General features: G+C 31.2%; 3 protein-coding genes across 7 annotated transcripts; 1 reads left to right on the top strand and 2 right to left on the bottom strand.

Moving 5' to 3' along the window:
* Positions 1-326: 326 nt before the first annotated feature.
* Positions 327-7,573, bottom strand: LOC112719764 (DNA polymerase I B, chloroplastic/mitochondrial). Its single transcript, XM_025770448.3, has 12 exons — positions 7,184-7,573; positions 5,652-6,402; positions 5,224-5,415; positions 4,046-4,725; positions 3,130-3,577; positions 2,774-2,869; positions 2,370-2,462; positions 2,089-2,283; positions 1,911-2,003; positions 1,612-1,824; positions 1,369-1,458; positions 327-1,043 (listed from the first exon to the last, which is right to left on the bottom strand). Exons 1-12 carry the CDS (start codon positions 7,288-7,290, stop codon positions 882-884), a joined length of 3,120 nt encoding a protein of 1,039 aa, XP_025626233.1. The 5' UTR covers positions 7,291-7,573; the 3' UTR covers positions 327-881.
* Positions 7,574-9,469: 1,896 nt separating this feature from the next.
* Positions 9,470-12,385, bottom strand: LOC112719765 (probable serine/threonine-protein kinase PBL23). Its single transcript, XM_025770449.3, has 5 exons — positions 11,963-12,385; positions 11,375-11,553; positions 10,984-11,173; positions 10,456-10,850; positions 9,470-10,053 (listed from the first exon to the last, which is right to left on the bottom strand). The coding sequence occupies exons 1-5, from the start codon at positions 12,228-12,230 to the stop codon at positions 9,646-9,648; spliced, it is 1,440 nt and encodes a 479-aa protein (XP_025626234.1). The 5' UTR covers positions 12,231-12,385; the 3' UTR covers positions 9,470-9,645.
* A 1,393-nt stretch (positions 12,386-13,778) lies between these two features.
* On the top strand, positions 13,779-15,932 carry LOC112719766 (mitochondrial carnitine/acylcarnitine carrier-like protein). Of its 5 annotated transcripts, none has more exons than XM_072207871.1 (3): positions 13,779-13,971; positions 14,510-14,901; positions 15,325-15,932. In XM_072207871.1, the coding sequence occupies exons 2-3, from the start codon at positions 14,510-14,512 to the stop codon at positions 15,827-15,829; spliced, it is 897 nt and encodes a 298-aa protein (XP_072063972.1). In that variant the 5' UTR covers positions 13,779-13,971; the 3' UTR covers positions 15,830-15,932. The 5 variants fall into 5 exon arrangements, with proteins under 5 accessions (XP_072063972.1, XP_025626236.1, XP_072063971.1 ...); XM_025770451.3 differs by having other exon boundaries at positions 13,870-14,231; XM_072207870.1 differs by having other exon boundaries at positions 13,955-14,104.
* The last annotated feature ends 10,455 nt before the right edge of the window (positions 15,933-26,387 follow it).

Raw genomic sequence — 26,387 nt, 5'->3', positions numbered from 1 at the left:
TAATGTGTTAAACATAATATGGAACATTTGTAGATTAAAGCTTTTTAAGCTTTTTAAACCAATTTTCTGCCTTTTTTAACCTATTAAAACTTCATTCTTTTTTTTTTATCTGGTTTTATTTTAATTTTTCAATTTATGTGTTTGTTGAGTATTTATCGAAAACCAAGCTTTAACATGACATTTTCATTTTTATGAATATATTTATATTGTTGTTTCTTAAATTTATTAGGAAAAATGGTAAACAAACAAAGACAATTAGAACCAAAGCAAGAACTAATTAGCCTAAGACAATACGGATCACACTCATAATTTGTAAAAGATAACAATTCAGTAAATGTCATTCTCTATATACAATACAAATGATACAGTTTACATGAAGATCCGATATACGCCATATTTGTACATTTAAAAACAGTAATAAGAAGTAAGAACAGCTAGCTAATGCAGTTGATATAGGCATCTTTGCTTCATTTTTTCCAAGTTAAAAGCTGATTACTCACGTTATCTTCATGTGAAAATAATAGGTAAAAACCGTTAAATGATTTGATATATTTGACTAAATTATCATCTAATGGTTTTCACCTATTATTTTTGTATGAAAACAACTCCATATGGATAGCCACCAAGTTAAAACCCAATTCTTTTGCATCACCAAAACAACACAGCAGAACTACAGTCACAAAGATCTTCCTAGAAATCAATGAAGGGCATATATAAAGGCATTGCCTCCATAGATCTTTAGATTACAAATTTACAAATCACCAATAGAACCTTAACAGAAAATACTCCCTGAAGGTTTAACACCTCTCTCCCAAAACAAGCCATGGATTTGTTAACAAAGGGTGCAAAGTTATCCCACCACACCGCCAACGCCTGACCTTCTATTTCCCGGCATACCAGTTTTGAGCACACTTGGCGTCCACAGAGAGGCCGACTTTAAGAATATTCTTGCCATTAAAGGGCTTTGACATGCATTCAACCACTATGGCTTTCGCAACCTCAGCCGACTCTGTTGGCCCTTCCAATATGACTTCATCATGAACCTGCTTCGTCATTACACATGCTTGAGCATATATATGGAACAAGAAAGTTTATAACCAAATCTTACAAAACTAGATGAATGGATTCTTCTTCATTATAGCAATCCAATACTAAAAACGTCGTCGATTTTCTCATGTTATTCGACGAAAGAATCCATAACCTAACTTAACCAATCCCATTTTCTTCAACATAAGTAGAATATATTATTATAATTTTTAAAAAATCGAAACTCAAATTGATGAAACTACTTGAAAAGAACTTAATAAAAAGATATAAGCACATACTGTTGTACAAAAAAGGGAGAATATTCAAGAAATAAACACTAACCTGTAGAAGTAACTTCCATCCAAGGTCCTTCAACTGTTCATTATTCCAAATTTGTAACATAGCACACATGGCAACATCTGCTGCACTACCCTGTTGCATTCAACAAATAAAGAAAAGTAAGAAGAGAAAGCTCCGTAGATAGAGATCGATCAGTACGCGTTTCAAGAGTATTATAACTGGTCTTCAAACTTGAAAGTATAGTAGAGTACTACAGCATTGATGCATTTTTAGAGAATTAAGGACCTGCACTGGAGTATTAATAGCTGCTCGCTCGATGTGACCTTTCTGATAGTTGGTAGCTTGGTCAACCGAAGGGAACCGACGACATCGCCCAAGCAATGTGTAAACACAACTAGACTCGAGAGCTTCTTTCTTACGTTCCTCTTGCCATTTCAGCACCTCTTTTCGATCATTGTACCAAAGGTCAACTGTTTTCTTCGCTTCTTTCACAGAAACCTAAGAAAAATATGTGCAATCTTGTTAAGATAATCAAACCACTCACCCCATGTAAATCCTTTACAGTAAGTCAGAGTTTGGGGTACCTTCCAATCCTTAGAAAGCCCGATTGGCGTCTTTCCATATGCAATCGAGAAGTTAAGCATTTTAGCTTTCCTTCTTTCAGAAGCAAAGGCATCCTGAAATGAAATATGTCAAAATAAATCCAATAAGTCAAAATGAAATGCAAGGTTATTAGCATCGACATGTTGAAAGTCGATTTACCTTCAGGAGTGGAACTGGGGGTTTGTCTTCACCAGGCTGAGGATGCCACTCAAGAAGCACTTGCTTCTCGTTAACTGCATCACAAATATACGGGTACATATTCATTGCAGTTCTTGAATGGAAATCTCCGCCAGCTTCAAAGGCTTCCAACATGCTCTTACAGTTAGCAAGATGTGCAAGGATCCTAAGTTCCAACTGAAAAAAAAGAAAGAGAAACCTACATCAGTTGAATGAATTTTCTTCTTGTTTGTTGAATTATAATGGGAACGTAAACTACTAACCTGACCGTAATCAGCAACTATGAGAGAATTCCCAGGAGCAGCTATGAATGCTTGACGAATTTTGTAACGGTCCTTTTCCAGAGCGGGTTGATTCTGATTACGAATTATATGTGAGTCGGATTAAACATGTTGCATTAAGAAAGCCAATGCTCAAACTAGTCCATGAGATATCCATATTTGAATGTTGGTTCAAATATTCATAATGCATCTACCTAATTCTAAGCTCAAATTATTGTAATAAATTTGCTGAGAATGCAACAAAACCAAATAGCCAACAGCTAAGTGTTGTCCCACTAGGTGACATCGACTATATGAATCAAACGATACTAAAACGACCTATCATATATAAAATATAAAACATTTAAAAAGAATCTTGTAAGTCTAGGGAGTGGAGTTAGAAGAACCTGCAGACTCGGCCTTCTTGCTGATAAGCGTCCTGTCTCGGTATTGATATTTATGGAACAATGAATACGGTGGTCCTTTCCTAATATATTGCGTCCCTGCGACGGAAAACAAATGAAGCTAATGCATAGAAGATATAAAAAATAAATAAAAAATAACAATTGTTCCAAAAGAGTTCAAGATACACATACAATCTATGAATGCTATGATATACCATCCTCTCGAAGATATGCAAAAACAAATATGTACTAGCCTTCGGATACATTTGAAACAACTTTTACTGGGATAATTTGATAAACAAAACCAGACTAGCAAAAGAAAACAATACAAAAATTTTGTAAGAAAAAAGAGAAATTACCTGCAAGGGAAGGATGAAGTTAGAAATCAGAGAATCAATTGAACAGACTTCACATAAAGAAGCAATTGCATGGCAGGCTTCTCTCCCTTCTTCCATTGTTGGAAAAGCAGCAAGGGCTGTTCCGTAAGCAGATTTTTCTATTTCTACAGGTTTAACTTCAGTTTGATAAGAATTTCGAAAATCATCATCAAGTTCCAAGTCACAATCGTCATCAAAGACATCAAAGTCATATTCCGCAGAAACTTTGCCAGCCAAGACCTTCAAAGCATCACCACTAACTGAGGGCCAACCACTACTCGTGTACATCTCAGTCCGCAGGGGATAGCCAATGCTAGTCAACTTAATATCACGATATTTTGTTGGAGTCTTCTTTCCTTCTTCAATCACTTTATCAACATTGGGAATTTTGAAAATCCGCTCAGTCGGGATCATCTCGTCATGGTTTCTCCTGTAACGGATAAGCAGCAATGAGACAATGAATTTTACTAATGTATATAATTTAACCAGTTGATTGCAAACAGCAAAGAATAAAAAAGAAATGCAAATATTTTCTCCTCCAACAGATGAGTCAGAGAATAAGTTTGGAGTGACTTCTATTCTATGGAAGAGTAATGACACCAAATTTACATGAATGTAAAAGGTAGAAAGCAGACTTTAGAGAGCATGGAAGTAATAATTTTATAGATTTCAATTGAATTATTTCAAGAATTCAAGCTAAGAAGAATGAGGTAAAAGCAGTTATGCCCCAAAATAAGAAACTAAGGAATAGAAAATTTGACACAATTATGATGATATTAACAAAACAAAGATCTCTTGGTTCTTCAAAACTTAACTGTATGAGAAAAATTTTCAAGATCCAAATTCTCATTTTATAAGGTAGAAAAAGTGCTGCACAAGAGATTTATATAATGTGCACCTGTTAACCGTGCCACCAAAGAGCAGTATCCGCAACTGTACATCACTCCCCACATTCATATACTTGGCATCAGGGCAATATCTAGATGCCCATTTTCGGAATCTATTAACAGCGGCCTCTTGCTGTGCTTTAGCCACTTTTTCAATCTCTTGAAGATGAAACTGATCAACTAGCACTCCCTCAGATTCCATTTTCACTAGAAGCTCACCGAATGGCTGCCAATATTCCTTATAGAAATCATACATAGTTTTATTTGAAACACATACTCCATCGAATTTCCAAGGCATATCCGATAGATGATTCTTTAGACTCTCATAAAGCTTTAGAGTGCTTCTAGCATCCAAGGATGAGTAACATATCCAAGGTATACGTTCATCTCTTTGAAGCACTTCAACGGGAGCAATATTAATGATTTTACCCTCTGAACCATCTTTCTTCACCTTTTTCTGACCAAATATAGTTTTCATTGACACCTTACCAATCAAATCCTTTTCACAAGTCAGCGTAGTCCTAGACATGACCTCTTTGTCACCTGTAAGTGCTTCAAGAGAATAACCACCGACCCAACGTCTTGATGAATCCCACAGTCGTGCCATGTGCATTGTGTCAGCATAAAATCCAGAAACCTTAAATCCGTAGTTCTCTATAACATGACAATCAAAGCTATAGTTATGCCAGACCTACAAAAAGCACCATTGACTTAGACATTTCAAAATTTATTTTCAACATAAGTCACAAAGCCAATGTGAGTTTGTGATGCAAGATCTGTTGTATCAATTTTTTATGGAATGAAAAATGCTTCACTAAAAAGGCATGAACCCTTCTACATGAAACATGAAAAGATAAAGAAGAACAATCGTTTCACCAATTACTTAGTTCATTACAGAACAAGGGATGAACACTTGCAAGGCTGAAAATTTCTTCACATGGTTCATCAATAAGAGTAGAGGCGCACGGACTGCACTCACTTGAACAAGAGGATCTGATATCACATCAAGGATCAATTTATCTTTAAACTTGGGCTATCGGATGGGAAAAGGTATGGTTTTATCTCTCTAAAAGAATCATTTACACAGGTGAAATCAAGCCATTAAGGCTTACGAGGTGCTACATGTCGAGAAGAGTAATAGGGTAAAGAATATAGACAGAAGGCAGGACAATATGAAAGAAAAGTTCACCTTTTTTATGGACGGATCTTTAAAAAACTTCGCAAATTTATCAAAAATCTCTTGGCCCCCACCATCAAGAACATCTACCCAGATACAGGATTTTCCACCTCCAAAATCAGCTTCTGGTCCTGAATATATACTGAAGCATATTATCTCTCCATGATCTACAGGTGTTTCTTGCTTGACATCTATCTTGGCCACCTATGAACCGAGAAAAAGAAAATATTATGTGCCTAAAAATTGTGAATACAAATTGCCAAGAAACTCGTACAATTTTTAATGTGCAATGAATTGAAGAAAGATTATAATAAAATGATAGGAAAATTTCCAATGAATTTATGTTCAGAGTATACAGGTGTTAGAAAAAGATGAAATCATGAACACCACTGCAACCAGGGAACGACCATAACAAAAGTTAGCACAGTCAAGGTTTATACCTCAGTATCACAAGCATGAATAAGATGCCTGTAATTTACTGTAAGCATCTTTGCTACTTTCTCTGCAAGAGAAATGTTATCAACAACCAATATATCTTCGTAGATACTACAAAGCTTGTCTTTAAGTTTCGATTTAGTGGTACGATATTCCTGTCTAGTAGATGTTGTGTTAGCTGCAGCCTTCGCAGTTGTATCCAAGCCATGATTGCCGTTAATTATAGGAACAGCCGCTTCAGCTGTATCAAGTGAAGATACGATCGACTGGGTGCAAAATTCTTCAGTGTCTACAAAAACATTTGAATTGTTCAACACAGAAGGCGAGGCAGGTCCACCGCGACCCTGTAGCTCAATATTGCACCTCAAATTCTTCGGAACAGCCTCAAAATCATTGGAAGATAATGTATTAGATTCATAACTAGAATTGCTCTGGTGAAACCTGTTCAGTCCATTGCATATCATTTTACTTTCCTGTATCTTATTTGTTGCCTCTTCCCACGCCTTTCTACTACGAGCACATATTTTGCTATCAGCAGAAATTCCGGACAATCTCGGATTCCAAGAAGCCAAACCAGCCGTTGACGCAGTTGAAAATTTCCTTGATGAAATATTAACTGGAATCTTGTGTAGAAAATTATGGTTATACTCCATACTGTTACATTTATTCGACCCAAAATTCCCTCTCTTCTTACAGTATGAGTCTTTCAGAGAGTTCCTATATGAAGTGCTGATTTGGAGAATATTGTTTTTTCTCCTGTTCATATCATACAAAGAAAAAAAAAGTTACCAATAAATACAATGTAATAGCCTATTCAACTCTTCAGTTTATCACGAAGAAGTTGCAAGACAATAACAATCACCTAGGGCAAACAAAACAATACCAAAAACCGGTAATGAAACTGGAAATTAGAGATTGCATAACACCACAAAGAAAAACAGAAAACCAGATTGATTTTCCAAACTTGAACTCTTGAAATTCACCATTGACTCTCTTAAAGATTCAAATTGAAAAGAGAAACCAATCAAAGCCAGAAAATAAAAAGATATTTCAGCTCAATAGTAGTCCAAAACAGACCAAATGCTTCCATGAATTCAATTCAACTAATCCACTTCCTAAGAAGAGATAATAAACAAAAACAAATAACCAACACAACTCAACATTCTATGCACACCACTCACACAAACCAACACAATGCACAAGACTACTACCTAGTGCAATGTTTAGAAATTAGAACAGAAACTTCCCACCTCTAATTCACAAGCTAGCAGCATTAGACTCACCCTATGTTCTATACATTATTCAGCAATCATAAGAACAATATTAATAGTGGGAAAAAGAAAACCAGGAATATTAAGCAAACAAACAAACAAACAAACAAACAAACAAACAAACAAACAGAAAGAAAAACAGATGTGACTTTCCATTTTCTATCAAAATCCCAACATTACATTGACAGAGAAAATTCCTTTTTTTTCAGTATTATAATAATTTGAAGATACCGAATGGGGAAAAGATGAGAACTTTGGTAATGAACCTGTTGTGGTGTGACTGAGAAGCAAAGAAGGAGAGAGCAACACGGAAGCAAGAAGGGCAATATGGTCTTATCAAAGGGGTTCTGTGAGTTGAGAGCCCCATAGCCATAACAACAGCTACTTCAACAACAAACCACTCTCAACTCAAGCTATAACCTTGTGGTTTGAAGCAGTGGCAAAAAGGGTAAATATGGGAGTGTTAAAGGGTTATTTGAGGTGAAAGAGGGAAGAAAAATAGAAGAGAAGAGAAACAGAGGGTTTTGTGAGTGGAGGCCATAAACCCTGCTTCTTCACTTTCAACCGGAAAACAGAGAGAGAGAGAGAGAGAGAGAGAATGAAGAAAAAAAAATAAGGCTAATAAACGGAATATTCACGGTCAACGTGTTTCTTGTACTCTCTCTTTTGGGAAGTAAATTATTAGTATTATTATTAGAGATATTCTTTGGGAAGTAATTTTTAATATATTTTATTATTATTATTATTTAATCAGTATAAATATTAAATTATTTTTAATAAATAAATTTTATTAATTTATATATATATATTGAAAAATATAAATATAAATTATATTAATTTATGTGTATAAATTTTGATAAATATAAATATAAATTATATATTTTTTATGTATAAAATTTTTATAAATATGAGTGAAAATTTTCTAAAGATAGGAGTGAGATTCAAAAAGTTATAACTCGTTAGTAAATATAAGTGTAATTTATTAATGTGAATCTGGAGGCAGAGATACAAATAAACGGATCAAGATTCTGAAAATCGGTTCGAAGAACAATTTTTCAGATTTTCCACCAGATTTTCTACCAGCCACTGGTGAACTAGGGAATCTGCATTAATAAAATAGTTTGATAACAATCCTAAATACAATCTCAAATGGGAAGAAATTCACATTTTCTCTAATTTAAAGTTTCGTCACAACCCACAACCACAACCACAACCAAAGCCAGTGAAGACTCGGACATATCCGATTTAAGCGATCGAGGCAAATGTAGCAACAAGAGCCTGATTAACGGCATTGTGAGCAACCACAAGAACAGACCTGCTATCATGTGCTAAGATTTTAGTCCAGCAGTTCCTAGCATGTTCCCATAGCTCTCTCACTGGATAATGACCATCGATGATGAAATTCGCAGCATCCAGCATCCAACACGTTCCCATATTTAAACTCATTGTGCTATTTTACAAATGTCTTCATATTCTACAGCTTTGAGTACCCTGCCATCATAGGCACCTTTCTCTATCTGCAGCTTTGCACAAAAATGATGGTGGAACAGAGCTGCACGATAATGACGGTGGCTTCAAAGCTCGTTTCGGCGACGGCGGCGGGAGATGGACGGAGATGAGGGAGTGAGATTGATGACGGAGAGAGGAAGGAGGAGCTCGAGGGTGATGGGAGGGATGGGTTCACGTTTAGCCGTTGTGTGGAGCTAAGTTGCTGGGTTGGGTAATTGGCTAGGGCATCCCAGCAAAACGATGGCGTCTTGCACGCACAGTGAGACAAATGAGAGAGATCGAAGAGCAGAGAGAGACAGAGAGATGATAGGAAGAGGAGAGAAGATGAAGAAGATTGAAACTTTCAGAGGCGTGAACCAGAAGGTTTCTGAACCCAAATAAAGAACAATTTTGATTTTTTGTTTTTTTAATATGTTTTTGTTTTGTTGTTTCAATTATTTGAAACTATAAAATTAGAATTAATTGAATTCTAAAATTTGATTAATTTAAAAGGATATTTTTGTTTAATCAAATAAAGGAAGGATGTTTAAGTCTTTTTATAAAATTAAATAAATAAATGTTTTTTTTATTTAATTAAAAAGGTGTTTTAGTAAAAGTTGTGATATACTATATATTTAAAAAAAAAAAAATTAAATGCTGACGTGGAAAATAAATTTCACACATCTTATTGTTATTTGTCTATATTTTAAACATATCGGTACGTATAAATTTATTATCGTACCATAGCAAACATCTAGTATCAAAATGAAATTCTATATTAAATACGTTTTTTTTAGGAGATTCGAGCGTGTGTGTTTTGATCAAAGTGTTAGGGCATGATATAATTGTGTGTGGGTGTGTAATAGGGATTATAAATTTACAAGTATTATAGGCATGCTGAAATACGAAGAATTATATATGTTTGTTATGAAATAGACAAATGAAATTTATTATATGATAATAACTGCCTCATAGATGATGAACAATGTTAATAGTAGTCTATCATAAATTATCTTTTTTATTATTGTTATTTTATTATTAATCTATATAGACTAAAAAAAATATGACACCAAAAAAAATATCTAGAACTATAAACGAATTCTTACACAATCCACATGTAGGGGTTTAAAAAAAAAATAGGTTTGCTTTGACTCCAATCAACGGTAATAAAAATTGTTAATATGACATTCACGATATTATAGAATGGTTTCGTCTCTTCTAAAAATTGTATTTCCTTTCACTATTCTTTGTTTCTTTTAACATCGTCATTATTATCGTTGTCGTCATTGTCACTATTATTATTAATATCTTTCTCTTCATCTTTGTCTCCGTTTTCGTCTTGGATTTTATTCTTATTATTATCACCATCGTCGCCATTTTCATCGTCATTCGAGTTGTTGTCTCCACTAAAATCGCCACCTTGAGTACAATTGTCATTTAAGGAAGCGTCTCCATCCACCTTCTTGGTTGCTAAAAAGGAAAGAGCAGTAACCACATCACTGATCCATGGCCTTGTTTCAGCTTCCTCTTGAAGACACATTGCTGCTATTGCTAGAGCTTGGTACAAACCCTTTATGGGGTATTTATTTTCTAGCAATGGATCTGCTATTTGTACAAATTTTCTTCTGTCTCTTAGAAGTGGTTGTGCCTGAAAATATATGAGCACAATCAATCACTCAATGTTAAATCCTCAAAAAAAAAAAATTTTGTGAAGAGTATAATTAAATAAAGAGTGAAGATTCTCACTAAATTTATACAAAATGTGTGCATTGTACATTATCTTTTTTTTACCTATCTTTTATATCAGAAATGTTAGGAAGACAAAAAAAACAATCAAAATTTGTTTTATTTAACATTCATTAATTGTCGCGATAATTAATGAATACTAAATAAAGTAAGTTCTGACTGTTTTTGACTAATTTTCTTTGATTACCAAACATTTCTGTTCTTATAAAAAAAATCAATTTTACTCTTGATTAAAAAAGAATCTTCATCTTAGCATATCCATATAAATATTGATAGCTAATAGAAAAAAAGTTTCAAAACATACCCAAAGGACTAAGTTTGCTTCCTCTGTTTTTCGCGAATTATCAATGACTCTTCTTCCTGTGATCATTTCCAAGAACACAACTCCAAAACTATAAACATCTGATTTTATAGTCAATTGTCCTGTGGATGCATACTCGGGTGCGCAATAGCCATAGGTTCCCATGACCCTTGTGGATACTTGTGCCATTTCATCACCAAGTATACCAACTTTGGCGAGTCCAAAATCAGATAGTTTTGGATTGAAATTTTCGTCTAAAAGAATATTTGATGCTTTAAAATCACGGTATATTACCGGAGGATTTGCTATTTCGTGCAAGTATTCGAGTCCTTTCGCTGCACCTTCTGCAATTTTTATTCTAGTTTGCCAATCCAATGGTGTTCTGTCTGGATCGATGTCTGAAAAATGAAAATCATATAATATAATACATATTTAGATGATAATTAATTTCTAATTTTAGTGTTAGCATCTTACTAAAATAGAATAATAATTGAAATTAATTTTTGATATGCAAGAATTATATTTACTTACCAAGTAAATGATCCTCTAAAGAACCATTAACCATGTATTCATACACCAAAATCCTTTGTTCACCTTCAGCACAATAACCTACCAAGTTGACAAGGTTAGGGTGTTTCAAAAGACTCAAAACCAAAACCTCAACAAAAAATTCCCTATTCCCTTGAAATCCATTCCTGTCAAGTTGCTTCACAGCAACAACCTACATTACAACACACAACACTTTAGAACGCTATAAATCGAACGATCGTTCATTAATAACAATCAGATTAACGAAATTGGTATATCAAAAAAATTAGTATATTCGAACATAAACTATGTTCGAATACATTAATTTTCAGATATACCAATTATTATCGAATGAAAGGAGTAACACAATAATTTTTAAAGTTGAAGTAATTACTTGATCTGTGCTTTTAAGGTATCCTTTGTAAACCCTACCAAAGCCTCCTTCACCAATCACATTGGAAGGGTGAAAGTTTTGAGTTGCAGCACAAAGTTCTCTAAATGAAAAAGCTTTTGAGGTAATATTCCCTTTTCCAAGTCTTGCTATCTCCTCTATAAATTTTCTCTTGCCACTATCTACAACACAAAATTTGTTCAGATTTTCAGCAAATTTTTTTATGAAAATATTTGGTAAACAAAGAAAATCAACCAAAAACAGTCATAACTTGCCTTATTTAGTATTCGTTAATTGTTACGACAATAAATGAATGCTAAATAAGACAAGTTTTTAGCTGTTTTTTTTGTCTCTCTAGCATTACCCATTTTTTTATAAGTAATATATGTGAATTTGTGGTATTATCTAACATTTAATTTAATATAAAGCACAAGAAATGATACATTAATTTGCATGTGATGATGTGAAAATAGGAGATACATTATTAATTGCTGAATCCCCTAAACCCCTCAAAGCCCATGAATAAGAAACTAAAAAAATAATAATAAAAAATTTGTTGAATAATTAGAAAGATTAATTAAAATTTATTACCAGTTTTAAAAGACATGTTGGCAAATGCTGCAAGAGTTTTTCCTCCATGGTAATCCCCAATGCTTCTCCTTAATGACCTCTTAATCCTTGGGTCTGATGTATTACACCATGCAAAGCAACTCATTTTTTTTGTACCAAGAAAAAAAATTATTTTGATTAAAAAAAAATACCAACTTCCCAATAGAATTTCAAACTTGGAGGACTTGTTCTTGGCAGAGGAAATAAACTTGATGGATTTTGTTAATCCATAATATTTCTCCAAAAACATTCACTCTTTAAAATCCAGTGCTATGGAAATTAAACAATGTACACAACAAATTCATGAGTTCCCCAAAAAGTTTGTTATGTATGTCTTTGGAATCAAAACCTTGAACAAGAAAATACCAAGTTGATTTGTCTGGATTTTGAGAGAATCTATGTAGTTCCAACTTGGTTTTTTCTCTTTTGCTTTGTCATTATTCTAAAGCCCTATTTGAAATTTTTTTAAGGAAAACAAAAAGACTTGGTCAAGTTTGCTAAAAGTGACTTAATTTTTGTTTAATTATGGTTCCATTATCTGTCACCTAAATGTATGATTTTCATAAATATATCTTATTAGACATATTCAGGCTAAAAATAAATAATGCTAATAACTGTGCTAACCAATTTTTTTAATATATATATTTTTGGGTTTGTATATCAAACTGGCATAAACTATTATAATAACTTGATTTTAATTAGAAGTTTCGTGTAAAACACGAACTAGATTTCTGAATTTTTAGTCACGAATTTAAAATAGAGAAGAAGAGGTGGAGTTCTCCTTAAACCAAAGCTCTTGCAATGCTTGGGAGTGAGATTTTTGAAAGGTGCGGTGGCATTTTTTTTAAAGACATTATATGTGGCATTAATTTTGGTGTTAATCATTAAAAAAAAAAAAAAACATGATACTATGAAGATTGAAGATGTTTTAAATGAGTCATATCACCAAATTTTATTTTAATAGGTTGTTGAAGGACAAAGATCATATTCCAACGTTTGAGACTTATTTAAACGAATGAATTTTCGATTAATCCAAGTTGATTTATATCACTAAATTTTTCATGCTCAGAAAACTATTACACTTGAATAATTTGATAAACTATCCTAACAAACTCTATAAAAATATGCATTTAAGCATTTTTTAAATAAATAAATTATTTATTGATATGTGTTTTTAAAATATGTATAATTTGTATTAAATTGTTTATAAAAATTTAAAATTTGGAATCGATATAATTCAGTTTGAAAAAACGAGAAGTTAAAATTATTAAACTTCAAAATATTTAAAATTTAGATAATGTATAATTTAAGTGACAAAATTTTAAAATTTAAAATTTGGATGAGATATAAATCATACAATTTAAGTCAATAATTTGAGTCAAATTAGATTAAATAATTAATTCAAATTTAATTGATACAATATAAATCGTAATTTTTTAATATTAATTTTATTTTCTTTATTTTTTTTCTAATAAATTAAGATCTGAATATTGATTATATTTCAATTTTGTTTGAAACTCCATTCCTACTAGCCCAAATAATTTCATTTATAATTTCATCTATAACAGAGTAACATAATAATTAGTAATTAGTAGTAGGTACTAAGTTGATCCACTGAGCATTTTCTTAGGTATCATTACAGATCAAAATCCTCTAAAATAAGAAAATTGGTAAAGTGATAAAATAAAAAGTTAATCACTCTTAAATTAAAATAGTAGCCCACATATCTCGTAAAAATTACAAAATTAATGATGATTAATCCTTTATTTTATTACTTTATCAACTCCCTCACTAATTTAGAGATAGGATTCAAATTCCAGTGACACACATGCTAGTTGCTGCTCCATAGAAATTGGAACTCATAAATCCACATGTGTAAAAGTTGTGTTGGCTAAATCCAAATCCAAATCTAACCTCAACCTCTGCTTGTGTTGGAGCAAGAAATAAAGAAAGAGTAGTAGAGTAGTAGTGGCTAATATTATCTTTTCCTTGTGAGTCACAAAATTCCATTCTCCTATCATCTGAATCTCTTTTGAGCCACTTGTTTCTCTCTTTCTTTTGTCCACTCTCTTTCTCTCTCTCTCTCGTTCTAATTCTTGAATTCCCTTAGAAGCTTTTCAATAAGTAAAAGCATGCACCATCCCTCATTGGATACATAACAATACTCTTTTTTTCTTTTTCTTATCTCTCTAACAAGTTTTGGATATTCCCATTCTTTTCCTTCTCTGCTGCACCCCCTTTTGACTTAATTGTTAGTAATGTGAATTATTCTGATGGCTTCATTTTTCAAAATTAGTTCATGTATGAATTTTTGTTTTCCCTTTTTATGTAATGTAATTGTCCAAGTATGTGTTGGTTAATCTGATTATAGCTTCGTTTATTCCATGTAACCAACTTTTTTAAGTCTAGCTTTCTAAGAACATGCTATAACTTCGAGGTCACGGGTTCAAATCTCGAAAAGATTCTCTCTACTGAGTTAGAATCTTGTGCACCAGACTATCCTTTTATTGATATGACATGCTTTTGCAGATGGGAGACGTGGCGAAGGACCTCACGGCGGGGACGGTGGGAGGGGCGGCGCAGCTAATATGCGGCCACCCCTTCGACACCATCAAGGTAAAGCTGCAGAGCCAGCCTACGCCAGTACCCGGTCAGTCTCCAAAGTATTCAGGTGCAATTGATGCTGTGAAGAAGACAGTAGCAGCTGAAGGTCCAAGAGGCTTGTACAAAGGTATGGGGGCCCCACTTGCAACCGTTGCAGCCTTCAATGCCGTGCTGTTTACGGTTAGAGGACAGATGGAAGCATTGGTCAGGACCCAACCTGGTGCTCCCCTCTCAGTTAGCCAGCAGTTTGTTTGCGGCGCCGGCGCCGGCGTTGCTGTTTCCTTCCTTGCTTGCCCCACTGAACTTGTCAAATGCAGGTTCTTCAATCTCATTTTCTCCGTTTGTAAGACTTAATTTTTAGGTGAATGCTATTCTATCATCTCTAAAAGAACATGTAAGTTACTCCTTTTCTGATGTGTCATATTTTAATTGGATGTTACTTTAATCTCATGAGAGTTAATAATATCTTTGGAAGACGGTGACGGCCTAACAGAAGAAGAAAATGAAATATCCAATAAGACGGTGATACTTAGGAGGCACAATGACGATGACAAATGAGTAGGGAGGAGTAAACACAATTAGAGAGAGTTGGAGAAGGTAACTCAATTTAAAATAAACACCCAATTAAAATATGACACATCAAAAAAGATAATTTACATATTACTTTAGAGAGGGTAGGATACCATTCACCCGTCCATCCTACTTAACTAACATTTTAAAATATATGTTCATCTGATAAGGCTGCAAGCACAAAGCGCACTTGCTGGGACCGGAACAGCGGCGGTGGCTGCCGTGAAGTACGGAGGACCAATGGACGTGGCGAGGCAAGTTCTAAGATCAGAAGGCGGCATGAGAGGGCTTTTCAAAGGTTTGATTCCGACCATGGGCCGCGAGATACCGGGAAACGCCATAATGTTTGGTGTCTATGAAGCAATCAAGCAAATGCTTGCAGGGGGCCCTGACACTTCCGGACTAGGCAGAGGATCTCTGATTCTAGCCGGCGGCGTGGCCGGAGCCTCCTTTTGGTTCTTGGTGTATCCAACCGACGTTGTTAAGAGTGTGATCCAAGTTGATGATTACAAGAACCCAAAGTTTTCTGGCTCCTTTGATGCTTTTAGAAAGATTCAAGCTTCCGAAGGTTTAAAAGGCCTTTATAAGGGTTTCGGCCCGGCCATGGCGCGAAGCGTTCCGGCCAACGCCGCCTGCTTCTTGGCATATGAGATGACAAGATCAGCTCTTGGATGATATTCAATTCTCATGTTTCTTGTTCTTTAAGTTATTAGCCAAACACAAGTTCATGTTCTCTTATTTGCTTTAACAAATTAAAGGAATCATTATTCTTTTAGAAGTAGTGACAAATATTTTTTTTAGAATAATTTGATCTATTTGCAGTCTATTATGCATTACGAATAAATCTATTTAAAAAAAAAAATGAACAGTCCTATGATTCATGGAGTTCATCTCTCATCAATGTTAATTAAATAGATAGTATGTCACCATAAAAGGCAATTATAACTAGGTGAGTCTATGGTGGGCAGACCAAAACAGTGTCTATGGTGTATTTTGAAATGGAAATGTTTGGTAACTAAAGAAAATCGGCCAAAAACAGCCATAACTTGCCTTATTTAACATTCATTAATTGTTGCGATAATTAATTAATGCTAAATAAGACAAGTTCTGACTATTTTTTTTTGTCTACCTAACATTTTGAAATTGGTTTCAAACTTTGCTTTGCTAGTAAAGGAATATCAAACAAAAGGATGAAAACTACTAATTAAGTTAGTGTCTCCCCTAATTTAATTTTACTGCCCCCAAAAATGAGTTTATCCTTATCAGCTTCTTATCGTTAAATGCTATATCAGTTTTGCAATTTTTATTTAACCATAAATTATTGCAGAATTTGTACTTTTTAAAATTAAAAAAAAAAAAGTGAGCTACAAAATAAGTTTCTAACATCATTGTTACATTTTAATTATAAAAAAATCTATTAAAATGGTTTGATTTTCACATATCTCTTTACAAATTAATTTAAAGATTATTGTTTGTGAAATACGATGGAAAACAGGATTATAAGGATTTTTTTTCTTATGAATCAATATATTCTTAAAAAAAAGTTGATAATAAAATAATAAAATAAAAAATTAATTACTCTTAAATTAAGATAATAACATATACTTTTGATGGAAATTGTAAAATTAGTGATAATTAACTTCTCATTTTGTTATTTTACTAAATTTTTTACCTTAAAATATTTAAATTTTTTTATATATAAAAAAATCATTATTTCTTAAAAAACAATTACACGTGTTTTTTGTAATTGAATCCAATTTTATTTATAATTAATATAAGAAAATTTTGTACTAACACGGATTTTTTAGGTTTTTCAATTCAAATTTTAAAGAACTATTTCGTTTTTTTAAATTTCATAATTAAAAAAATCTATCAATCTAATCCTAAAATAAATAAAACTCCCCTTCTTTATGTTTTTTTTTCTCTCTACATTGCCCTCTCCACCTTAGTTTTTAATTCATTTCTAAAAATCAGATTTATTCTTTGCTCAACCTATTTTTTGGACATTCAACTATTTTTTAAAATAAATGTTTTTGTCCACTCACACTTTAGCCGGCCCATGTCGCAGCCATTTTTTTTAAGTCAAAATTCCTTCACTGCTCCTGCAATAAACCTCACAAACTTAAAGCGCTCAACACTAAGAGACCCTTTTGACGCGTGAATTTGGATCGTTTAAATTTTGAATTTTTATTTTAGAGAGTAAAGTATGATCTTTTATTTTTGAATAATTTTTTTTTTATGTTTTTTTTTTGTCCTACCTATAAAATAAATGATAAAATATCATATTTTACCCTCTAAAATAAAATTCAAAATTTAAAAGATTTAAATCTTTAACGCATAGTTGATGCATTTATAGATAAAACGCACCACTTACCACATGTCAATATGTCATTAACCAGTCAAATATCAGTCATACTTAATCACCTAAAATTATGCCACCAGAAAACTCACCTTATAACTATGTATAAAAATGGTGTTCTTAACTGTGAGGGAGGTATTGTATGTCCTAAAAAGTGTAATTGAAACTAAAGATTAACTCTCTTCATTTATAACCACACAGAGACTGTACATCAAAGATTTAATCAGAACCAATTGAATATATTATCTTTAATATTAAAGAATAAAATTGGAGTGAGAACCTTTATGAATAATTTTGATGTGTGAAATTATAGATCCTACCATACACATCCTAAGGGTATTCTAGTTAGGGTTGATTGATTGTAATAATGTGTACATGCTTGTTAAGAAACTTTCGATCAAGAACAAATTAGAACTCATTAAAGATGATACATGATCAAAGAGAGTTTAGAGTAATATAATAATTGAGTTGTTTTTATATGACTTTAAAATTATCGTTTAATCGTAAAAATAATCACTCATGTAATTGTTAGATTAGACTTTATATATTACACGAGTATAACTCTTCTTCGAATTTTGTATTAACGCGAAATGCTTGTGAACGGAGAATATGTCTTACCTTTAAAGATGTTACTTGTGATCTATCATGAGTACTATATATAATAGGAAAATTTTCAAGTGTACCATCATACTGGTGTTTCACTGATTTTTAACCGTTATCTTAATTATAAAAAATATATATAATATATATAATTAAGATCAACGGTTAAAAATTACTGTAATACCGATACGACGGTACATTTGAAAACTTTTCTATATAATATATGTAAAAGTAAAATTGGTCGTCTACTTTTTTTTTTAGTAAAGTGACAATTGGATTGTTAAAGATTTTAATTTTGAATTAATTAGTTCTTAAAGAAAAAAAATATTAATTTAATCTTTTAAGATAGCAAACGATAAATACGTTATGTATCGTCATGTAGATAACAAATTTTAAAATAAAATTATACCTGTTTTAGTAGAATTTATGAAAGATAAAAAAGTAAAAAATAGTTGATAAAAGTTATATGAAAATCTAAAATATAATAAATATTTCATTATTTAAAACTATATTGTTTCCATATTCGTATGGCAGCAATGGGATGTACACTACTGTAAATAACTAAATACATGGACAATTCAATTTCGTTTCATATTATCTATTGATGGAATGATATATATGTTCACTATTTACTATCATTAAAAACCTAATTAGTACTTTTCTTTCTTCAAGATAGGGATGGCAAAATTCCCCGAGACGCGGGGATCCCTGCGGGGACTGCCCCGAATGGGGATCCGATTGTGGGGAATTTTCCCCGCGGGGATGGGGATGGGGGACAAAATTTCCCCGAAGCAGGCGCGGGGACCCGAGCGGGGATCCCTGCCCCGTCCCCGCTATTCCCCGAAGTTTATGAATTCCTTGAATTATCCTTAATAGTTTATTTCTCATATATGTTTTTTAGTCATTTCTTACACACACATATATATAGAAACCCAAAACTCCTAATCTTTATTTGCATAACCTCTCTTCAATTCAGAGATCCCTAAAGCTGTCCATACTCCATCCAACCTCTCTGCAGCCACCCCCTCGTCACCCTTCTCACCGCATCGTCACACCTCACCGTGCCATCATTCTTACCGCGTCGTAATTTCTATTTGCGGCGTTCCTTTAAGTAATTCTTCCGTCGTGTCTATTCTCCTCTCTGTTGTCGCGTCTCCCACCTTGTCCACTGCTTTTTTCTTTAGCTCGTCGTTGCGTCTCCCCATTGCGTTATTTCAAAAGAAGTCACCATCGTGTTATTTAGACTTTTTGTATAAAATCTTGCAGTTTTTGTATAAGATAGATACTTGTAGCTCTATTAATATGAAAATTAAAAATTTGTTAGAACTATTATGTAGATGGGGAATGGGGTCCCCGCGGGGAATGGGGCTCCGTGGGGAATGGGGATGGGGAGCAATTTTCCCCCACGGCGGGGAATGGGGCGGGGATGGGGAGTAAATCTAAGGGCGGGGATGGGGAGTAGGGAGGCATCTCCCGCCCCCGCCCTGCCCCATTGACATCCCTACTTCAAGAGCTAATTAATCCGACGAAATTGAAATATTTAAAGATGTAATTGTCATTCAATTTTTTTTTTCTTTAGGAGAAAAAAAGCTCTGTCATATTCATTTACAAAACCAATCTATGATGAAATGTTTAGAAGTTATTGTAGTTAAAACTAATTGTGTTCTTTAAACTTTATAAGTATTCTTATCTTCAATAAAAACACTTCAACACTAGACACCATTTCATACAATACACAATTCTACAAAGTTTTGTCTCCAGTTTCTTTTATTTATATCCCAAGCTCTTAAAATTTTTTTTTTTAGACATACACACTCTCACACACACATTTTCACTCATACACACTAATTTAACTATAGCTGAAAATCGATCCTGGATGTGGCTAACTATGAGGCAAATAAATTTGCCACTCACACACTGCCTGAAGCTCTTAAGAGTTTAAGACACTTTTTGTTGTCACACATGACATGGACACATTATTTTTTCATAAGTATCATTTTGACCACTATACCCAATAATTTTTAGTATAGGTCTCAATTTCAAAGTTTTCATAACAAAATTATACGATAGAGTTTGTTTTGAGATACTGAGATGGAAATTAGGAGATTGAGATTCAGTATTATATTTGTTGATTCAAAGATTGGTACTAAAATTTTTGTTTCTAAAATTTCAGTATTTCAATACCTCTAAAAAATTAGGACATAGAAGACTGAAATTTGTAGAGACGGAGACTAAAATTTTAATAACATTTTATATCTAAAATATTTCTATTTCAATTAATTAATTCCAACTTTATCTTTTGTGCAAATTAAATTAGAACTTCATTCTTATTTCAATCTATGTCTCTCATTCTACACTAAACACAATACTAAAACTTATTTCACTCTCTATCTCTCAGTCTTTGTCTATCAGTCTCAGTTTTTCAGTTTCTATCTCTCTTCTAAATGCTAACTACATACATCTTAAAAAAATTTCACCTAAAAGAATTTATTCTCCAATAAGGAAGTTAATAATAATTTATTTCACCACCAATAACATTTTTAATACAGAACTTGTCCTTGATTCCTATCAATCACACTTTCTCCAATGGTCATGGAATTAGATGCTGAATACCCCTCTAAAATTTATGCTAGAATAATTTTAGTTACCTATGTACTCAAACAAATATTCAATATTATTATTCATGCATTTACCTACTAAAGTATATATAAATATGACTAGGAATGACAATTTTTCCTAGCAAGACGGATATTCGTGAAGATTTATTCGCCGAGAGATAGGTTTGGGGGCCAATTTCTTCTAGTGGAGGCGGAGAACGGGTATCCGTTTAGTAAACGGGGTAGGACGGGAGTAGAGATACCCACCTTGTGGATACCCGTTTAATACCCATAAATATCAATTTACCAAAATATCTCCGGTATATACATATATTTTTAACAAACTCTATTCCAATTTCCCATTTCACTCACGCTCTTTGCCCGAGCCTTACTCTCAGATCCTTTCTTCATCACTGCCGCCACCTCCGTTGCTCACTTCCTAGACTCGTAGGCGAGCTCTTCCTCCTTCGGCGATGTCGCCTCAACTTTCCTCTTCCTTTTTCCCCTTTTCTTATCAAGTTCTGTCTTCCCTTTTCCCCTTTTCTCATCAAAGCTCCTCTTCGCACATCATCCCTCCTCCTTCTCGTTAGATCATCAGCGCCACAGATGTGCCCATCGTCGTCTCTGCCATAGATTTGTGCGTCGCTATCTGCGCATCGTCGATTTTCTATCGCCGTCTACTCCATCTCCGGGTCTGCTCCTCGCCACTGCTGACTGCAACTGCCTCGTCATCTACAGATTTGTGTGTTTTAATTTTTTTTTTTAAATCTATTGTTAATCTGCATTGTTATGAAATCTGCATTATATAAATGATAGATCTGGGATTTTTTAAATTGTTCTTAAATCTGTATTGTTAATCTGCATTGTTATAAAATTTGTATTGTTTTTGAAATTTGAGTTCTTTAAATTTTTTAATTTTTTTTAAGAAAGATCCGTGGAAATATCCGCGAAAAATGGATATCTAGCGGCTATCGGGTATCCATTACTCGTCGCGGATACAGGGCAGAGACGAGAGACTTTTTAGAACCATGGAACGGGAATATCTCCGTCCTCACCGAGATCCGTTGCCATCCCTAAATATGACATTAGAGCTTACAAACGTTAGAAAAAACTTAATGACATCAATAATGGACTTTGATGAAAATGATGAAAATTTTTTAGAATCAATCCAATAGTTGTTCAAGATAACCACTAATGATGAAACTTTGAAAGTTAACGATATTTCATCAAATCCAATTTGACCTTTACTGTGGGGCGGGGGGACCTCACCATCGTATTATATATAGCGTATGTATTTTTTAACCTTGATATCATAGTTTTTGCATTTTTTTTTCAAATTAATGGTACGTTTTATTTGTATTTTTATTTTTTTTAATTTCATAAAAAAAAGAAGTGAAAATAAAAAATAAATTTTTGTTGTTTTTGCTATTTTTTCTTTTCTCTTTATAAAAAATCTTTGAAACAAAAAATACTAAAAATAAAAACAACAAATATAACCTAGGCATACGTACTAAGATGGCGTGTATTTAGCATTTATACTATATTTTTCATAACATAGAAATTTTATTTTGACAACTCTACTAATTATCTAAAGTTATTTATAGTAACAATATGAAAAAAATGTATTTTTTATTATAAAATAATCATCTTTATCTTTTGTAATTTTCTCTCACTTTATTATTATAAAAAACTTTTAGATATATCATATAGAGTCGTCAAAATATTTTTATTCATAGCTCTCACTTAATCCGACATGTTAGTATTTAATAGGAAAAAAAAAAACTATCAATAGAAATCAAAATAAACAAAAAAATTATAAGTTTTCATTTTAAATAAGGATCAAGCACATCATAATATATAATTAGGGATCTAGATGGATAGATGAAATGTATAGATAGAGTATCACAAAAGGGTAGTAAGCTTTGCTTAGATGGAAAATAAAAAATGTGTGGCATGGTGTCACTTCCTAACTTTTTTTCTCTTATATTTATTATAAAAATATTAGATGACCAACAGGATTTATTAATAAAACTAAAATATTTAGTATCAATTAAGATTTTTAATTTTTAATTATTATATACAATTTTTTAAATAATAAATATATATTGAGGAAAAAAACTTAAAAAGTTGTAATACTTTTATACCATATATAGTTTGTAAAAGCGTCTAATATTTGTATTATTTTATACAAGGTGATGCCTGATAAAATAAATAAAATTATTGTATTATTTATAACAAATTTTAATATTACATCTGTTCTAGTCATTTTAGATTTTGAAAGTAATTTAGTTTCAACAGATATTATATTTTTGCGATTTCTAAACCACAAACATGTGTCCTACTCCATAATAATAATAATAATCTCTCTCTTACATTGAATGATTGAGATTGGTTTTATATAAAATAAATCATACTCATATTATTTTAGTAGGATGTTATGTATTATGTTTTGAAATAGACAAAGTGATCAAATTATTTATCAACAACTCATGTTGCATTGTTTTGGTTTTCGGTGATGAGGAATAATATAATCAAATTAAATTATGATAAGATTTTTTTTTTTTTTACGATATTTTTGAGAGTTTTACTTAAGAGTTTATTATTTATTATTGATCAATAAATTACTATACACATTAAATAATATTTAAATTTTTAATACTTGTTAATTACTTAAATAGACGAATTATTTAAATTTTTTATACTTATTAATTAATTAAAAGAAAAGGATATGGAACCAAAATGTGACCAGTCAAAAAATAAACAAAACCGCTTAATTAAAATTACTTTTTGAATAATATGTTTGAAAATCGCTCCTGAGATCACAGAGCACAAACTAAAACCTAATTTTTTATAGAATCCAAATACATTTTGGCTAATTTTTAACTAATATACTTTTAGTTTTCTAATTATTCTTTTAATTAAATAAACGAGTGAATTGATAACTCAACCAATTCAAATTGATCAATGATAGAACCTACTTCATTTACATCTATTTCCTTTGTATATGATATCCAATTGAGCAATCAATGTGGTTGCAATTATTATATATTGTGGGGTCCATATTAAATATTAGCGGTGAAGAACGCCCCAAATGCTATGATGAGAGGTGCATGGAATTGGAAATGTGTAATCAAGATTATTATTCCAATAGAGGTAAGTTATAAGCTAAATTAGGTATCATTTTTATTAATTAGGTTAAATGATTAGTGAACACAATCAGAATGTTTTTATGCTTTGTAAACACGCACGGATGCAAAATGGAGTGTATGTGACAAAAACCAACCAACTAACATGCTTTTTGGAAATATTATTTTCAATATATATATATATATATGCTACTTTTAAAAAATAAAAAAAATGCGAAATAATTAAATCACGTAGCGTGAGTAATTAATATGAATATGTGATATAATTGACACAACTAGAACTAGTACAACCTCTCCGGAGCGAATCTTCTTCAGTAAAAAAAAACTGAATATATGGTATGTAGTGTTTAATCTAATTATTAATTATTTTCTCTCTTATTTATTTTTTGTCTCATTTAGAGAATTAAAAATGAGAGATTACACTGAATTATTAAGTGTTAAAAAAACTGAAGAAGATCCATTTTTCAACCTCTTCCAATCTAGTAATACTCGCAAAACAAGGACTAAAAAACATTTTGGTATAGAAAAATGTTTAATTTTGGAAAAAAAAAGTTAATGTCTTAATTTATTTATTCTAAAAATGTAAGTTAATAAATGAGATAAAATTTTGTGTATATGTTTTTTTTTTTTTATCTTATATTGATTTTTTTCTTTTAAGAATCAACGTATGTAACAAATTAAAAACTAAACTATAATTTTTTTCGAAAAAACTTATATATATATATATATATATATATATAAGAACTACTTATTTAAAAAATTTATACCGAAAGAATTAAAGACACGTAAATGATTATAATCAACACAAATAAAATCTTAATTTTGACGTTAAAAGGTTGATTCAATTTTGACGTTAAAAGTTTATATTGTATTTTTATATATTTAAATATTTATTTTTTTTTGAAAAAATTTATTATTTTATTTATAAAATATTTTATTATTATTTTGTTGTAAGAAATTTAATTATTTTGTTAAAAAAATTAATTATTTTAGTGATTGATTTTACATATGAATAAATTTAACTATCCATATATTATGGTTGTATTAAACTAATCTATGTAAGTGTGACTTCATGCCTCAATAATGTAAGTGACAAATGTGTCCTAGCTAAACACTGTATTTTAATTAAACCATTAAAATAATACAAATTGGTAAATATTTAGAGTGCGTTTAGTTTGTGTTTTTTTTTTATTTTTAATATTTTTTTTTGAATTAAAATACAAAAATATTAAAAATAAAAATAAAAATAAAAAATACAAACTAAACACACTCTTAATTTCTCATAATTAAAAAAAAATTCTTCCGATCAAAATTAAATCCTAATAAAATTATATTCCTTAATCCATAAGTCATGTTTTGTGTTCATTCATTTTTTTTCCATAGTCCATATATATCCCGAAAAAAAAATTTTTGTTTTTCTTTTATATAAAAAGCAAAACCTAAAGAAATGACAAAGTCGCATTCCATTTTCCATTGGAACATTATATTTTGCAAGTATGCCAGAGGCCCCATTCTTCTAAAATAAAACACCAACCAACAAAATTAATTTCTCTTTTTCTTTTTTATCTTTTAGTCTTCTAGACAAAATCACCATTTAGTCCTCCGAAATGTATGGTCTTGATAATTCAATTTTTTATTCTTGAATGCATATATTATCCTTTAAATATAAACAACACTTGATAAAATTTCTCAATATCCCTTCAATTGTTTAGCTTTCGAAATATTTTTATATTTTATCATATATTATTTATTTCTAAAGAACTGCAAACATATTTTTCTTAAAACTAAATCATTAATATTCTAATCTTTAAAAGCTAAATCAGCTTTCTTTTGAATATTTTTTTTTGGTGTAGTGTTCTAGTAATATTGATTAACATAATCAATATATTATAATACTACTACTACCAAAAGAATAAAATAAGACTATCTTAAATAAAAAATATATATTGAAAATAATTTAAATAACGGATAAAATATATTTTTTATTTGTGAAGTTTGTTAAAAATTTTTAAAAATATTTTTATTTTTTTATTTTAATTTTATATTAAAAAAATTTTATTTGTATTAAATATATCTCTAACGATTAATTTTTGAAAAAATTTAAAATTAATTTAGTAATAATTTTATAAGAACAATTAACACAAATAAATCAGACATAATTATTATGTATTATTGTTAAATTTATCTTAAATTTTTTAAAAATTGAGCTATTAAGAATATATTTAATACAAATTAAAAATTTATAGAATAAAATTTAAACAAAATAAAATGTATAAATTTTTTTAAATTTTTTTTACAAATTTCAGGAATAAAAAGCACAAATATATTGTGATTAATTTTTTTATACATGTAATATTTTTTTATATAAAACCCTTTTCCTTATAATATCTTTAATCAGTATTGCAACATTTTTTTAAAAAAAATAAGAAGTTAGTTAAAACTTAAAACTACTTGTTAAATATACTAAAAATAAAAAACTTGACTCTTTAATATATTTTTTTCCCTTGTGTGTTGCCAAACCTTTTAATGAA

The sequence above is a fragment of the Arachis hypogaea genome, chromosome 11 (assembly GCF_003086295.3).
Source record: "Arachis hypogaea cultivar Tifrunner chromosome 11, arahy.Tifrunner.gnm2.J5K5, whole genome shotgun sequence".
In the NCBI taxonomy this organism is placed as follows: Eukaryota; Viridiplantae; Streptophyta; class Magnoliopsida; order Fabales; family Fabaceae; genus Arachis; species Arachis hypogaea.
The sequence above is the reverse complement of the archived record's forward strand: the minus strand, read 5'-3'. Positions and strand labels throughout refer to the sequence as shown.

What these genes read in the sequence shown, in the direction of transcription:
- LOC112719764 (XM_025770448.3), bottom strand. Translation starts at nt 7,290, where the DNA reads ATGGCTATGGGGCTCTCAACTCACAGAACCCCTTTGATAAGACCATAT. An exon ending in AAGATCCGTCCATAAAAAAG is followed by an intron (nt 4,726 to 5,223) that starts GTGAACTTTTCT and finishes TGCTTTTTGTAG; the next exon opens with GTCTGGCATAACTATAGCTT. An exon ending in GGCTTTCTAAGGATTGGAAG is followed by an intron (nt 1,825 to 1,910) that starts GTACCCCAAACT and finishes TATTTTTCTTAG; the next exon opens with GTTTCTGTGAAAGAAGCGAA.
- LOC112719765 (XM_025770449.3), bottom strand. Translation starts at nt 12,230, where the DNA reads ATGTTTTTGGAGAAATATTATGGATTAACAAAATCCATCAAGTTTATT. An exon ending in CAACATGTCTTTTAAAACTG is followed by an intron (nt 11,554 to 11,962) that starts GTAATAAATTTT and finishes TTTGTGTTGTAG; the next exon opens with ATAGTGGCAAGAGAAAATTT. An exon ending in ACCTTAAAAGCACAGATCAA is followed by an intron (nt 11,174 to 11,374) that starts GTAATTACTTCA and finishes GTTGTAATGTAG; the next exon opens with GTTGTTGCTGTGAAGCAACT.
- LOC112719766 (XM_025770450.3), top strand. Translation starts at nt 14,498, where the DNA reads ATGCTTTTGCAGATGGGAGACGTGGCGAAGGACCTCACGGCGGGGACG. An exon ending in ACTGAACTTGTCAAATGCAG is followed by an intron (nt 14,902 to 15,324) that starts GTTCTTCAATCT and finishes TCATCTGATAAG; the next exon opens with GCTGCAAGCACAAAGCGCAC.